The sequence below is a fragment of the Neopsephotus bourkii genome, unplaced genomic scaffold (assembly GCF_033783945.1).
Source record: "Neopsephotus bourkii isolate Nb327-2 ecotype Australia unplaced genomic scaffold, CSIRO-AGI_Nbou_v1 NB_994, whole genome shotgun sequence".
NCBI lineage: Eukaryota > Metazoa > Chordata > Aves > Psittaciformes > Psittacidae > Neopsephotus > Neopsephotus bourkii.
In genome coordinates, this window is record NW_026901486.1 from 3594841 (window position 1) to 3611490 (window position 16650).

The 16650-nt window shown below is 52.9% G+C and overlaps 1 protein-coding gene across 1 annotated transcript; it reads right to left on the minus strand.

Moving 5' to 3' along the window:
* Positions 1–945: 945 nt before the first annotated feature.
* LOC133215674 (multiple epidermal growth factor-like domains protein 9) lies at positions 946–15537 on the minus strand. Its single transcript, XM_061359810.1, has 9 exons — positions 15174–15537; positions 11066–11494; positions 9739–9874; positions 7985–8073; positions 6025–6088; positions 5195–5283; positions 4076–4188; positions 3502–3658; positions 946–1271 (listed from the first exon to the last, which is right to left on the minus strand). Exons 1-9 carry the CDS (start codon positions 15325–15327, stop codon positions 1120–1122), a joined length of 1383 nt encoding a protein of 460 aa, XP_061215794.1. The 5' UTR covers positions 15328–15537; the 3' UTR covers positions 946–1119.
* Between the last annotated feature and the right edge of the window lie 1113 nt (positions 15538–16650).

A 16650-nucleotide genomic window follows, 5' to 3' on the forward strand; every position in this document is an offset into this window, starting at 1 on the left:
TTTCATGGCACAGTTGAAACTGGTTCCATTTTAGCCTATGGCTATTTCTGAGTGCCTGGAATGTTGGTGGGACCTCAAATGGCCATGAGGACCAAAAACACAGCAGGGAAAACAGAGCAAACAAGAAGTTTATAAAGAGAAGAGTCAACCAAACACCTACACAATTCGAAATAAACCCTGTAACACAAAAACCAGATCAGGTTAACCTATGGTTAAACTGGGCTGGCTGCACAGGAGAACACTTGGAGTGCCACAGATCTGCACAGGGCAAACTGGTGCAAACATAAGTGCTGCTATCCTGGGTGAGAGGTGAATCAAACATCAGAGCAAAGAACTTTGCATGGGTACTTAAGCAATGGCTCTAGTGCAGACATATCTTCCATGGCTGCAGCGTGCTCCAAGGAACTGCCACAGCTTCTTGTCTCACCAGTGTGGCTTGGTGGAGAAAAGCCAATTCCTATGTGGTTTACTGCAAGTTTTGAGTCACTTGGTAGCTCTATTGTGAAGCATCACTTTACAGCAGGAAGCAAAAGGGACAGATTGGTGCAAGAATCAATCATTATTTTAGTTGCATGTGTTTTCCCACAGCTGCAAGGGAGGGGAAGGACATTGGCATCCTTTCCCTTGACTTACCCTTGCTTAAAGTAACGGTGAAGGTTTGAGAATGGGGGAAAAAATGCTTATTCTTAAAAGCAGGCATATTCACATTAGTTCCTGCTCAGGTGGAAGCAAGTGTTGTATCCCAGGGCCCTCAGTAACTGAAGCAGTCAGTCCTCACTTTGTTGAGCTGACTGCGGGATAGAGAGACAGAATTAGTTTCTGGTTTGTTTTTTTTCCCCTGAGGAAGAGCGTTTGCTTGTGAATGAAGGCAGTTACTGAAAGAAGAAGTCTTTTCTCCTCAGTCCATTTCAGCACAGCAGGCAGCTGGGCTGGCAGCACAAGTCATCACAACTCAACAATGGGGTTTTATTTCTCAGCGCTTATTTTAGCTCTACAGAAACAGGTTGCACATGGTTAAACATCTTGCTCATACACACACAGCTGTATTGTCCCAGGCCATAGAGAAGCGGGTGCTTGTTGATAGCACATCCTTGGTGCTTGCTGATGGTGTATCCTGCTCTACCAGCCAGCATAGACTGGCTCTGTGTGCTCAGTGCCCCCGTAAGTTGTGTGTTGTCCTGAGCCTTTGGGCAGCAATAGGGACTTCAGCAATTTCTTGCTATGTTCCGGTGTTCTTCTCAGGATAATTAGAAACACAGCAAGGATGGCACCTGGAAGGTAAGGAAGCGCAGTTGGTTTCAGATGGGAAGGTAAAATGGCAAGTGATGTTTGCTCAAGGGCTTCTCAACTTGAGTATTCTGGGAAAACAAGAGGTTTTCTCTCTGCATCCTCAGCACACTCACAACTGGGTTTGGTTAGCTAGAATAATAAATACTAAACTTCAACATTTCAGCTTTACTCTGGAAGCTGCAGGCAATAATGGCAGATTTCAATGAAATCATTCAATAACTTGCTTTCTGACCCCATTTATTCTCTGCTCCAAGGAACTGCTATTTTCCCTTTGGCATCTTCTTCGTTGCAGATCCTACCAAAGGGTCCTGAGGCATCCATTTGCTCTGTTCAGCACTTACACTGAAGCACGAGAGCTAACTTAGGTGAACTTTGGGTCTAGACTGAGATCAGGACTGTCAGAAAAACTTACTTTTAGGCTGGGCACAGAGGTGGAAATAACCATCAAATACAAAGTACTGGGATGTTGTTTGTTTCCTTCAGGCAGAGGCATAATGAGGGACAATTGATCTTAACAGGAGAGCACAGATCTGTCGCTGTGATGCACCATGGCCAGACAAACACGTCCAGATGGAGGTCGCATGAACAGACAGCCTCATGGTAAAGAACTGGTCTCTTAGACCAGCCATGACATACTCACAGGTTCCTGTGCAGGGCCTTGCCTTTCCCCTCCCCTCCATAGCAAGCTCTGCAACAGGCAGGACCTCACTGAGAATGCTGTTGAATGCCCCTCAGCCTTGTTTTCCTGATGTTCATGGCTCATTGTCCCTCTGCGGACAGGCTTTCCATAGGCTTCAGTTTAATCTAGTTTTCCTAATTGATACTCGCTTCAGATGGTGTCTGCTGTGGCAGAGTTTTGGACTACAGCCTGGCACAAGGGGTATGGGCCACTGGAGGAGCTCTCAGAGGGCTCCAAGCCGCAGCTTGACAACAGCCCTCATCTAGGCCCCTCCAGCCGCCTGGAGAAGAGCAGTCACTCAGTGCTGCTACAGCTCCTGCAGACCCTGCCATCCTTTTCTCCTTTGCTCCAATGGAGTCCTCTCCTTGGATGCCAAGAGAGGAGTTTGATGAGAACAACCAGCGCTGCTTTGCTGTTGGAGAAGCAGCTTTGCTCTCCTTGCTCATTGCAGGGAATAACACATCTATTTTATCTCCTCTCCTGCCTTTTAACAACAGTAAGCTGGACTGGAGACTGGGTCTTCAGGAGGCATATAACTTATGCTTAAGGAACCCATGGATACAAGGCTTCGTTATCCTCTGATGACGTAGTCATACAGAATCATAGACTCAGAAGGGTTTGGGTTGGAAAGGACCTTTAGATCATCCAGTTCCACCCCCCTGCCATGGGCAGGGACAGCTCGCACTAAACCACATTACCCAAGGCTCTGTCCAACCTGGCCTCTGTGACTTTAACATCTTGTGTCAAGAGAGCTACTAGCTCGGCCCTCACAGTGGGGTTTCTGTTCATCTGCATGTGCACAGGAGACAAGGCCTCTGCCCATTTTGTCTGCCCCTTAGCAACCCACAGCACTAACAGTTACTCATTTGCAGCTTATCTCTGACTAAACCTTCCCTAAACTCTGCTCAAAAGCTACAGAACTCCTATTTTCCCCTTTGCTGAGGCTACAAAAGCACAGTTGTTGTTTTGAAATGAGTATTCATAGTGTAGCTTCCAGGTAGCTGCATCCACCCACTGGGCTTACCCTACCAAGGTAATTACAGCAGGGGAAGAGGGATGCTCCACATGCTCAGTAGGTGCTGGTTGCCCGTTCTGTTGCTCACAGGATGCCCTACAGCATTGACACAACCACCAGTGCACAAGCTGACAGCACCCTGGCCTGCTGGATGCTGCACCAAGAGTTACAGAGGAGGAATGCTTTTAGGAAACTTGGAAGTCTCTTACTAAAAGGATATTGTGTTTTTTCCTACTTTTGGTCAGGTAAGAAATGCCTGTTTTGGGGTCCATACACACACCAAACATTCAGCATTATGCTACGCTTTGCTCAGAGCAAATACATCAGTATCCCTCCTTCCAAATACTGCAAGCGCTATCATCTGCACCGAAAGCAGCCACAGAGTCCTTAATGAGACATCCAGCTTTCCAGAAGCATGAACTGCACCATGCAGAGCGCTGCTGGCACAACGTGAAGGCACCGAGCTGCAGGGGCTGTCCAGTTTTACCCCTGGAAGACAGGGAAGAGCAGCACCTACCTGCGGAGCAGATGCCCAGGAGCACCACCGTGAGGGGGCTGAGCTGGCAGGAGTCCCCTCCCTTGTAGAGGAAGATCTCCATGCAGTACGTGGGCTCAGCGCTGCCCGGGGGGCAGAAGGCATCCGGAGGGCACTTGACTGGGTTCACATCAGGGCTCTGCCCAAGAGAAGAAGCAACTGAACAGGGGAGGCTGCAGAAGGTAATGTGTGTGAAGGAAATTGGCACTTCTGCATTGGAAATAACCCAGGAATTAACCTGCCATCGTTAAATCCAACCTGCCTGCCCCCGTGGTGTCACTCAGAGGAGGCTGAAGAGCAGGAAGTGTCGTTACACACCGTGTCCATGCAAACCCCTCTGTTAATGGACACACCATCCTCTGACACGGCCCAGTGAGACTGGGCAGCTCCAGGGCTGGCACAAAGGCACGCTCCCTGTGTTGGTGTTTTAGCCATCTCCCTCCATGAGGGCTCTGCCTGTGCTGAAGGCCAGAGGCTCGGATATAAAGGTGCTAATTGAAGCCTATTTAGCTGTCTTTGTTAATCTGGGATCTCAAAGCGGCTGATGGGGACTCACGGGGCAGAAGTGATTTTCGGGGCACAGGTGACAGCGCTCCTGGCCCTGCTGCAGTTGGTACTCTCCTGTCCTGCAGACCTTGCATTTGGTGTCCCTGGGACCTCTGGACGTGCCTGAAATAGCAAATGAGCACAAAAATTAACATCTGGGACGAGACCCCGGGGCCTCTGGAATTGCTTGTGGATGATAGAGCCCTCAGAGGCACAGGGAGACAGGCTGTTAAATATACCATGTGCGTAACGAAGGCTGAGCCCGGACTTTGGTCCTTGCTCGGTGGCAAAGGGGCAGGACAGAGAACAAGCAGGGCCGGAGGGAGCAAAGGATATCTGGGGTTAGATCTTGGCAGAGGGAGTGAGTAGGAGTGCAGTGGGAGATGGGTTCAGCAGTGAGCTCTGGCTTTAAAGCAGGAGGAGGGTTGGAGCTGGAGGTCAGCAGTGTTTCCTCCCCTCTAATCCTGGATTCAAACACCTCTTCCAGCTGTTTGAAGCTCACTGAGCAAAGCTCAAAGCATGGCTCTGTTTGCTGAGCCCTGTGGGAATGAGGGATCACACAATTCCCGGGTCTCAGAGCCATAAATGCTTTTCTGCACGTTTAAAATGCACAAGAAATCCCTAATGCTGTCTCGGAGTGGAGATGCAGCCATCCATGGGTGGCTGTGGGAGTGGATGGAGGGCTTTGCCCTCCCACTGCATCACCTGCTGTGGACTGATGTTTAAGACATCAGTGATGCAAGGAGCAGAGTCAGTTCCTCACCTCCCCTCACTGACTGTCTCCTCCACCACATGCTAAGCCTCCCCTACTACTTCCCCTGCTACCACTGCAGCAAGTCTATGGGTTCATCAGCGAAGCAGCCACCAATGCAGATGTGTGTCTGTTAGAACTCTATGGAGCTTTTGGCAGCCCTGCCATGGGGGTGACCAAGCCCCCCTCCAAGCCATTCACAGTGCGGATGGGGACATGTGGCATTGGCACAGCCTCCAACAGCAAGCCCTCGCCAGCTAGGAAGGGCCAAACCCCCCTCCAGCACCCTCCCGTGGTGTGCTCTGGGTCAGATGGGCCTCAGGATGAACCCCTCCTGGAGCTGATGCTCTGTGTCCCCAGTGGGGCTGTGGCAGTTACCTGGCAGGCAGGGCACGCACTGCTCCGACGCCTCCTGAAGAGCCTCTTGCCCCGCAGGACAGGGCAGACACACAGGGCAGCTGGTGGTGCTGGGAGGGGAGAGGAGGCAGAAAACACTGGAGATGAGCACTGCGACACCAGCCAACCAGAGCCAGCTCTCCCGGTTGCTTGTGGGCACCGAACGCATAGGAATCTGCTATCCCAGAAGTGGCTATTCCTTAGCCAACTTGGCTGGAGCTGGTCAATGGGCTCCCTGAAGGGGGCGGGGAGACAGACCTGGGTCACCCCTGGTTCCAGCCTCGTGGCACTTTAATCTGGGGTCAGCACAGACCTGCTGCATAACTCGGGACAGATGAGCTCAAGGCAGGGTCTGGGTTATGCATGTGGGTGTAAACCCACAGCCTCCGTGCAGGCATCCCTACAGGCAGGGAGCAGGGCCCATCGCAAGGCACCCATCAGCACCTCTCCCTCCCCAGAGGTCACAGCTCAGCCAGGCCAGTTGAGCTTCCGCCTCCTGCACACCCATACCCAATAAACACCAGCCCAGCTTCAATCTGCCGAGCCCAGCACGATGCTCAGCTCATCGCTGCGATGGTGTCAGTGTTCATCAGTGGTTTGTGATGAGGACGGTGCAACGAAGGGGTCAGCATCCTGCCAGAACCCACCACTCGTCGTGCCATCCCTCTCCCCAGGGTCAGCACCAATGTCCCTACAGCTGAACAAGCAGTGATTTCCCTTTGGCCAGTACATTGCCTCTCTAGCTCAGTGGCTGTAAGAAAACCACCCCTCCCTGTGCACCTTACAGCCAGCACCACAGGCACGATTCTTACTTGCAGAATGATCCAGGCAGGCAAGGCAGACAGAAAGCTGCATTCTGCTTGGAGCTAAAATAGCCTGGAAAAGAGAAGAGAACGGGCTCAGGATCTTTCCTCCACTGTCACTGCCCCAATGCATTGTATTTGCTCAGCTCCATTTTGCAAGCAACCAAACAACTCCCTGTGACCCACTGCAGGTGGTAGTCCATGGGCTAATGCAGGATGGTGGGGTTCCTATTTGTCAATAGCCCTGAAAGAGCCATAAACGTGTCTGTCCTGCTGAAGGGAGCGCAGGGGGCTCGGGCAGGTTTCCTGCTGTCACTCACACATACAAAGCCCTGCCAGGAAGACAGAGAGACCTGCACAACAGTCCCAGCACAACAGCTTGAACTGGAATGGAGCTGAAATAGGTGATCCTAAAGGGGCCTGGAGAGGGACTTGTGAAAGGGCCTATAGGGACAGGACAAGGGGAATGGCTTTAACCTGCCAGAGGGGAAATTGAGCTGAGCTCTTAGGCAGAAGCTCTTCCCTGTGAGGGTGCTGAGGCGCTGGCACAGGGTGCCCAGAGAAGCTGTGGGTGCCCCATCCCTGGCAGTGCTCAAGGCCAGGTTGGACACAGGGGCTTGGAGCAAGCTGCTCTAGTGGAAGGGGTCCCTGCCCATGGCAGGGGTTGGAACTGGGTGAGCTTTAAGGTCCCTTCTGACCCAAAACATTCCATGATGACCCCAGTGCCAGTTCCTGGGTTCCCCCCAGGAACTCTGGGGTGCATCTCCTCCCCCCACCGCCCCCCATAGGGGAGGACACAAGAGCCACCAACCAGGATGTGTGGCTGTTTGCTCTACCTGCACCAGCCCAAAGGGCAGGGGGATGCATGCTGACCCTTCCCCAAAGGGCAGGGGAATGCGTACTGACCCTTCCCCAAAGGGCAGGGGGATGCATGCTGACCCTTCCCCAAAGCACAACCAGGAGTAAATGCCCTGAAACACCCCTGGTGTGGGCATGGGGGGACAGGTAGGACCCAGCTTCCGAGTCCTTGCCCCACCAAAGGAGGGCAGGAGAACACTTGGGAGTCGAGGTGGTTCTGGGAAGATGCCTGACAACGCATGACCCAGGTCACTGCAACAGAGCAGGGTGAAACCAGAACAAGCTCCCTCTCCCTGCAAGGAAAAGGGACATTCCTAACTCATGATAGTGTGACTTAGGGGCACCTCCATAGACTCCCCTGCGGCCTGAACACGGTGCTTGAGTTTGCTCAGTAAAGGCAGTGCAGTGATGCCACCAGTGAGACTTTGCTCCTCCCAGACTTAGCAAGCGATAGCCCAGACATAGGTACCAGCCAATGGGTTTGGTGGGTGGATGTTCCCAACAACAGTTGTGTATGCGTGAGCAGCGCTCAGTGTGTGTACAGAGGAGCTGCTGTCTTGCCTGTGTTAATTAGGCTTTTGCATAAGTAAATGCTGGTCTGTTTTGAACATGTTTTATGCTGCCTGTGAACACATCGTACCAGGCTCGTACTGCATTAGCCAAGTGCAAAGCAGCTCACTGAGAACCCAGGTTTTAATGTCTGGGGCACAAGGAGAGTGTTACATTAATATCCAGACTGCAGAAGAACTGAAAGCAAAGATGGTTTAGACTCATTTTTGCCATTAAAAATAGGGGAATACTTCATTTTCCTGAGACCTTGTGCTATAACCGAGTTTGATAAACCTTTCCTTCTGGAAAAGGCTTCCATTGCAGTGTTAGCATTACCATTAGCTTGTTGCGAACAGGAGCGTGACTCCGAGCTCTGTTCCTTCCATTTCAACAGGAATGTCAATAACAGGCTAGGACGAGCTCTGCTGTTCCATTTTGAGCCCGAACAGAATAACCTGTGTGCTCCTCAGCGCTTGCAAGGTACCTGTAATTGCACCTGGCCATGGGGAGACAGCAGCACGGAGCCTGATGGGAGCTCGCTCGGGTGGAACACAAACCCTACCTTTGTCACAGGCTCTGCAGGCTGCGGCCCCGGTCTCGTTGGTGAAGTGGCCGGGCGGGCAGGGGATGCAGGCAGTGCTCCTTGTGAGGCTGAGAGAGAAGGGAGCAGAGGTGAGCGCGGGTTCAGGTCTCACAGGAGAGAGCAGGGCACACAGAGCAATTATAAACCCGGAGCTGAAGCAGGAAAACAACGGTCTGAACTCGCCTGGATGTTGAAAGTTCACTGCAAACAAACCAGACTCTGTGTCGTTAGAGATGGGTCCTGAGAAATGTGTTACATCCGAGCTTGAAACCTTGGTTTAAAGACAGGCTTCTAAATGCACACTTGGAAATGGAACTGAACTGGAAAGGTGCTCGATGCTCAGCAACCATCAGCAGTTCTACAAGGAGCTGCCCCATTGTGCAAAGGCAGGACACTCAGGAGGTGAAATAAGGAGCTAAACCACAGGCAGTGATGTGATCTTAAATAACGGACTGGGAAAGGGGATGCAGTGTTAGACCTCCAGGAGGAAGGCGATGAAAAGAGGGAGAGGAAGGTAAAAAACATTTCATTCATCACCAACAGAGCCAAACCCCCATCACCAAGCCTGTGGGTGTAAGCATTTGTTAAGATAAGGATGCTTTGGAGGAAAACAAGGACAAACTCCTTAATTCCTTTGGAAACCCCAGAGCAGAGCAGGATTTTGGGGGGGGAGAACCCCTCAATTGGAAACAAAGCCAATGCTTTGCTTAAAACAAAACAATGCAGGGCCTGCACCAGCCAGAGCTGCTCCAAGCTCAGGGAATGCTGGATCTCCAAATCCCACAACAATGCTAAACGGTCCCATCAGAGCCGTTTGTTCCCTCTCTCCAGAGCTGATCCAAATGGAGATGCTCTGTGAGGGACATGATGCTGGGAAGCTCTTGCCACCCCTCCTGCTCCTGCAGCTGCCCCAGGGCCAAAGGACTCCATCTGACTGCAGCAGGTATTGGACGCAGCAAGGGAAAAGCTGATGGGAAATGGTGAGAGCAGCTCATTCGTGTGTGCTTCCAGCCAGAGGGCACTGGTGCAGCATCCTGGTGATGCGGATGTACAGCATCCTGGTGATGCGGATGTGCAGCATCCTGGTGATGCGGATGTGCAGCATCCTGGTGATGCGGATGTGCAGCACCCTGGTGATGCGGATGTGCAGCACCCTGGTGATGCGGATGTGCAGCATCCTGGTGATGCGGATGTGCAGCATCCTGGGTGAGGCAGCCTGGTGGCATTGCAAGGCTGGGCTTCTGGCTGGGAAATCATGTTAGCTCTTCCACACTGGATCAGCTAATACATTGCTTTAGGTGCCAGTGACTTAAGTGTGATGAGATCCCTTAGAGGCAACAAAATAGGGAATTGCGAAAGCAATTGGACAAAGCACAGAGCTGAAGGCAGCTGGCCAGAGGTATCCTAGAGGAAAGCTGAGGAGATGAACCCACACCTCACTCCCCAGTGTCCCCCATCACAAAACCAAACGTATTCCCTCCTAATACATACAAAAGACCATGGGGTAAAAATCAGACAGCCTGCAGAGAGCTTGGGCCGCTGCTTGGCACAGGGATGCCCACACCAGGGTTTCCTGGGGAGAAGAACTCAGCAGTGCTGCAGAGGCACCCACCTTCATCTTGTGCTTCCCACTGGGAAACAACCCTACAGCCAAAAGGAGGAGATCCTGCTGGCTGCAAAGTGCTTTAAGGAGGCTCACCCACCGCCCCGTGCCCCAGAGCTCAGTCACTTACTTGGTGTAATGCCCCCGCGGACAAGGCAGGCACGATGGTTGCCCGCTCTGGGGCTGGTAGTGGCCCTGAGGGCAGGGGGTGCAGGCACTGGGGTCTGTGCACGAGCCCCCCGCACAGCACGAGCAGCTCAAGGTGCCTGAATTGGAGGAAAAAAGCCGGGATCAGGTTTATCAGCATTGACATGAGCCCCTGTGCTGGGCAGGGCAGGGCAGGGCAGGGCAGGTCACTGCCGTGGGCGCAGATGGGTTGCGATGCAACCGTTCCGACAAGGCAGTCTTAGAGGATGGGAAGTGTAGGATCAATGCTAATGATGCTGTGGTGCACCATTAGCAAGCTGGAGAACAGCTGTGAGGTGATGGAAGGTCTCAAGTCTGTCAATGTGGGTTTCTGGTAATGAAGATGCCTGCTTTTTTCTCCTTTAATTTGAGGAGCATTGGTTTTCCATCTAACACACAAACAAAGAAGGAAGGGAAGAAACCCCAAACCAAAACATATTTCCTTGGGTTACTGACAATTTAGGCCTGCAGGAAGCAGAACTGAAGAGTAAAACCCCAGAGCAGAGGATCTGCCTAAAGCAGCAACAGCCTTTCTCTGAGCACAGGTACCAAGGCATTCCCATCAGACACAGGCTCCAGCCCTCCCTGCTCTCAAACCAAACCCAAGCGGTGCAGGGTATTCATGTGGGATTTGCTGCCCTGCCACCCCACTGCTTGCCCTTGGGGCTGCAGCAACCACACACAGGTAAGAAGGGACAACCCCTGTGGATGAGCATCCTGCACTTGAGGGAGGTTGGAATTAACTCCTGTCCTCTGGATTCCCCTAAAGCAGCAGAGCTGCTCGCTCCTCTTTTCAAACACACCCTGCAGTGGGGGAATGAGCAACAGGTACTTTAGGGTGCTCACAAAAACCCCAACCACCTTACACCACAAATAACGTGTGGAAAAGGTGTCATTGTGCTCTCCTGACCACAACACGGATTGATCCGGTAGTTTCTCAAGCCCAAACGAAAAGGCTGTTTCTACAGCAGAGATTCTCTTTCAGACGTTTGAGACAGACGGTCAGAAGCTGTCCTTGTATTTGCCACTGCACCTCAAAACAGCATCCTCCTGCCAGTAAACCCGGTTGTGCCACAGCCCTGCTGCTTCTTCATCCTACTGGAAGAGCACAGCATAAGGCCAGCAAAGGCCAAGTCCTTAACATCAGACAGGGGCAATGAATTGAGTCCCGCTCCTGCTGCCTGACCCCTAACACAAGAACAATCCCTGCTTACACCACCCTTGACAAGTCACTTTCCCAGCCAGCACGAGCCGAGCGAGCAGACCCTTACCTCCATTGGGAACTGTCCCTGGGGCGCAGCGGGCACAGGCTGTCACGTTCACCATGCTGCAGTTTAAGGGCTTGGCGGTGGTGAGGGATGGAGCTGCTGGTGGGACCCCAGAGGTGGTCATGCCTGGAGGGGATGCACTGGTGGCTGCAGGCATCGGTCCTGTATGCACCTGGGAGGTGCTGGTGCTGCCGGAGGCGAGGATGGCCACATCCATGGTGGTGGGCACAGCCTGAGCAGGAGGGTTTGTGCTTGGAGCAGCAGACGGTGCTGCTGTGGATGCAATGAGGGCTGCAGTGGTTGAGGCCACCCCAGCTGGGAGCGTGGCAGTGGCACCTGGGGGGGCAGAGGCTGCACTGGTGGTTGCAACGGGAGGTGCTGGGGTTGATGCAGTGGGGACCTCATTGGTGGTTGTCTGGCCTAAAGCAATACCTGGGAGAAGAAAAGCATCATTAGGGACCAACGTGTTGTTACCCCTTTAACAGAGCTTTCCCATTTGGTCTTCATCAGCTGCTTAACCTGTATCCTTGTTTGAAACTACCTTCTGCTATGGTTCACTACAGAGCCACACAGAAGCAAGGAGGAGAACACTGGCAGCATCTGAGCATCCCTGGCGCACAAGAGACTTACTGAGGAAACAAATAAGCAGGTCCACGAGGGCACAACTCAATGCCCAGGAGGTCTGATCTCCCAGCTGAAATGGTGTGAGAATCGCCTGAAACACTCAGTTTTATTAGTGACAGCTCCGAGACAGTTTACCTGATGTGTCACAGTATCACAGTATGTTAGAGATTGGAAGGGACCTCAGAAGATCATCTAGTCCAATCCCCCTGCCGGAGCAGGAACACCTAGATAAGGTTACACAGGAACGTGTCCAGGTGGGTTTTGAATGTCTCCAAAGAAGGAGATTCCACAACCTCCCTGGGCAGCCTGTTCCAGTGTTCCGTCACCCTCACTGAGAAGAAGTTTCTTCTCAGGTTTAAGTGGAACCTCTTGTGCTCCAGTTTGTACCCATTGCCCCTTGTCCTTTCATTGTTTGCCACTGAGAAGAGCCTGGCTCCATCCTCGTGACACTCCCCCTTTATATATTTATATACACTAATAAGGTCACCCCTCAATCTCCTCTTCTCCAAACTATAGAGACCCAGCTCCCTCAGTCTTTCCTCATAAGGGAGATGCTCCACTCCCTTAATCATCTTAGTTGCCCTGCGCTGGACTCTCTCCAGCAGGTCCCTGTCCTTCTTAAACTGAGGGGCCCAGAACTGGACACAATATTCCAGATGAGGTCTCACCAGGGCAGAGTAGCCTGACAATCAGATTTAAGATGCTTGTCAAGTAGCTGCCTGGTTTATCCCAACTCGTTTAAAGGGATCAGCAAGGAAAAGTCATGGGTTTGGGATTTTTCTAAGCTGTTCTGGAGATACATCCAGTAACCAGAAGGGAACCCACAGGCCAAGACTGGCTTTGATTCCGAAATCCCCTGTCAGAGTGGGACAGCTCTAATCCAAAAGGGGTATTGCTGCAGTTCAGGTTGTTGTGTTGTGATACTGAAACACTGCCTGCTGAGGACCACAAGCACAGGAGATGTCTCACAGAGGAGGGACCTACAAAACTAAACACAAGCGGTATCAAGTTGGTGTTAGCTTAGCACTGTGGTACTAAGCAAAGGAAGCAATCAGAAAAGGAATAAGCAGCTCCTGCCACGTCAGCTCGGGTCAGGCACTCGGGTCAGGGATTTGCTCAGCATCTGAAACCTTCCAACTTCATAGAGCATCAGTATGCAGCTGTGGCCGGTGATGTGGTGCTTACATGCTCTCCCACCAGCACACCTCTGCTAAGCCTCTACAGCAAGAGGAGGCTGCACTCCAGTGGCCTTTGGTGTGGAAAGTGAAAGGATAGCTTGAAGAAACTGCTTTATGGGTTTCAAGGAGCACAAAGAGCGGAGCTGAGAACCAGCGGTGGGATATAGGTGAGGAAGGACATGAGAGCAGGGTGGGAAGCTGGGGGCTTAGAGGGGCTGCACCATTGACTGGCTGCAGACCCACAGGTCCCTGCAGGCTTTTTAGAATCATAGAATGGTTTGGGTTGGAAAGGACCTTAAGATCATCCAGTTCCAACCCCCTGCCATGGGCAGGGATGCCTCACACCACACTGTGTCCCCCACAGCTCTGTCCAACCTGGCCTCTATCTCAGTTTTGGCTGCACCAGGCGAGGCCAGGCACATGGAACCAGTGCTTATCACCACTATGGTATGAACAACACACAGACCGAGCTGACTGGTAACTCCAGTTGGGTTTCTACAGTGAACTCAGGACTCTGAATAAGAGTCCTGATAAAGTCATGATCACGTGGAGAGAGCTCACTGGGAGCATCCCTGCTACTGCACACTGCCTGCTTTGTACTCCACTGAGTGTGAAAACCCCTCTTTCTGTCACTGTCGAGTAAAGCTGCACACAAGCACCCAGCCATCTGGGCCATTGCCCACGTTTGCTCACTGTGGCCCCCAAACCAGAGATGCTGAGTTTAACAGTGATCATTCTGTGGTGCATTGGTTTGCCACAGGCCCATATCCAAGTGACCTGGAGACGCCATCCTTGCTTCTAGGCAGGGAAAACAGCTCTGCGGTTCCCCACCTCGGCCATGCCTCCACCTGGACCGGGATGAACAATTCCCCTCCTCTCCTCACCTGCCTTAAGGGCTGAGTCTGCTGCTCCTCTGGAGCCTGGCAATGAGCAGAGTCCGTCTTTGACTCTCACTGAACTGATCTCAAGGCCAGCACCAGCACTAAGCCAAGGGCACTGTCAAGTCCTCCTGGGGGCAGCTCTCAGGATGACCACTGGGATTAAAGCCTGATCTCCCATAGGGCAGCCTGCCCCAGTGCTGGCTCCGCTCTGCCAGCCGGGGATGCTGCAGGGGATTTCAGCCCTCCGGCTGCACGCAGCTGGGTGAATCCTGCTGTTGGGTTGGGGTTTGTGCCATGCTTTGGCACTGGGCTCTCACCCCGAGAGCCTTGAGGGTGTCAGGAAGGTGACGGAACTCAACTGCAGAACTTCCCTTCCTGACTTACAAGGCCCATGGCCCCGCTGCTGTGTGAGGCACACGGACATGGGCTGGGAACTCAGCAAATGCAGAAGCAGAGCGGACACTCCCTTGGTTTAGTTCCCTCTGTCTTGCACAACTGCACGGCCTCTGCATCCTGAAACCGATCCTTGGAGCCAAGCACAGCACAGCCAAGACAACAGTGACACATCCAACGGGATCATGGAACCCCGGGCTGGAAGGGACCTCCAGGATCAGCTGGTCCAACCTTTCCAAAGCGTGACCCAGCTCTCCCAGGGCAGGTGAAGGTGAGCACCATGGCTGGTGAATTCAGCAGGTTTTCCCCAAATGGTTTAATTTCACCAGTGCCAGACTATGGCTGGTGCCTGGTTACGGGCTCAGGCTGCCCGAGGTGCATGCAGCCAGGGTGAGGCTCGGTGGGTAACTGCTCTGAGCACTTCTGTCCCTGCCAAGCAAACTCAAACTGCTCCAGCAGGGCTGATGGGTTCATACTCAAGAAGGGAGGTGCCAGCAGGGCCCCCGGCTGCCTCCAGTCCCAAAGGGACATGATCTGAAGCACAGGTTTTGCAGATCCCACATGGTACAAAGTGTGAACTGTAAGAACACAGATTACCTGGGTTTGATAGCTAAGAGTACAAAAGGATGACAAGAACAAGGAGAAGAGCACACATGGACACGATTACAAAAAGCATTCATGCATTTTTGTGCATGCTCTCTTGCAAAGACCCAGTTACCGAAACAGCCCAAGAAAGCAAACGCGTTGCAGCATCCTGTTCCACGGAGTTCAAGATAAAGCCATGAAGAGGCAAATCCTCGGTACTCACAGTAACAGGGCTCCGTTTCCCCTCCTTGTAAACACAAGGTTTATGTGCTCACCACATTCAGCCCACTTCCACCACTGCCTGCATTTCAACTCTCGTTTCCTTTCCTGCCTTCTCGCCCTGTGCTCCTGCAGCACCCCGAGAGGGTGAAGCCCAGCCCTTTCACACACCCACCACAGCTTCACCCAGCTCCATCCCTGAGCCGAGCAGCACCCATCCGGAGGACTCACCCGTTAAACACGCCGTGGTTAAGCTCCAGAGCAGAGGAGGGGCCCAGGCACTCATTTTCCCCACGGAATAACACAGCTCGTTGGGAGGCAAGACCAGCCGCTGGTCTCCTACACCCAAGTGTTTACGCTCCTCTGGGTCTGTGCCCAATATCATCACCTGACTCTGATCATGCGCCTCACTCAAGTCAACCTCCCCCCAACAAAGGGGGGTTTATATCCAGAGGCTGCAACAGGTCTTAAGACCTTACAGGCCCTCTCGAAGCGCAGGGCGAGCTGAACACTGAGCTCAAGAGCACACCCAAGCCTCTTCTTGCAGGGTGCAGACAAACACACGAGAGAAGTGTTCAGGAGGAAGCGATGGGCTCATAGAGAGGGATGGGCAGAGCCATGCAGGAGCCCTGTGCCGGGCTGCTGGCCAGCCCCTTGTGACCACATCCAGTGAAAGGATTTCATCTTTTAGACACCCAGGACTGCCTGCAAGAAGAAAAACAAGCCCCAGAGGGCCTGTGGGTCAAAGCAGCTCCTGGTTTAACCGAGACCAACCATACCCTAACCCACTGCTGTGTGCAGAGCTTTCTCAGTCAGTGTTTAACTCTTCCCCCATTGCACCCAAGTGTCAGACTTGATGCATGAGGGTGCTGTGATGAGGATCCTACTCAGCAATCCTGATGATGCTGATTTTAAGGTGAGGCCATCAAATGTAGTGAGGTCCCATCCCATTTTCCACATGTTACCTGGGGCTATCCTGCTCTGAGGCCAGGTCCTCCTGCCTGTGCTGTCCAAGGACACAGATGCGGTTCCCTCACCTTGCAGCCCTGCTTGGAAAGGTCCCCCTCACCTCTCTCTGTCCCCATCAGTTAGTAATCAGCATCACTGAGCCTCTGCCGTGGTAGAAGATTTCCTTTTGCATACACCTGAATACGAAGACCAAATCCTCACAGATGTCAACATCCACATCTCATGTCTGTCACACCTTCCCCCCGTTCAGGGGACAGCTGGCTACTCATGCAGACTGGGGATATCCCACATGCAGACCTCACCAGCCATGTGTTCAGTGAGCAGATCAGGCACTGCCATGCGCTGCCCTCGTCTTCTGTGCTCGAAGACCCTCTATGGGGCTCAACACGGTGAGCCAGCAGTTAGTGTGTTCTAACCCAAACCTTCCAGCTTCCCTCCTAGCAGCCCAGGCAGGGTCAGTTTGGCATCACACATAGTGCCCCGACAGCTCCATGCTGCAGGGGTGCTCACTCCCCACCATTACACAGCCACCCATGGGCTGGGAAGTTGTGCAAGGGAAGTTCCTCATGCAATCCCTGTGCTGCTTCCTGCACAAGCCACACAGAGAACACAGCCCCCACTGCAGGGGATGCCAGCAGTCAGTCCCTGCCCAGGAGCCTTCTCTGGTACCCACAGCTTGGCCAGGGACACTCTCTTCTCCTTCAGCCTCCAGCAGCAAGGGCGATAGGCTCTCAATGTG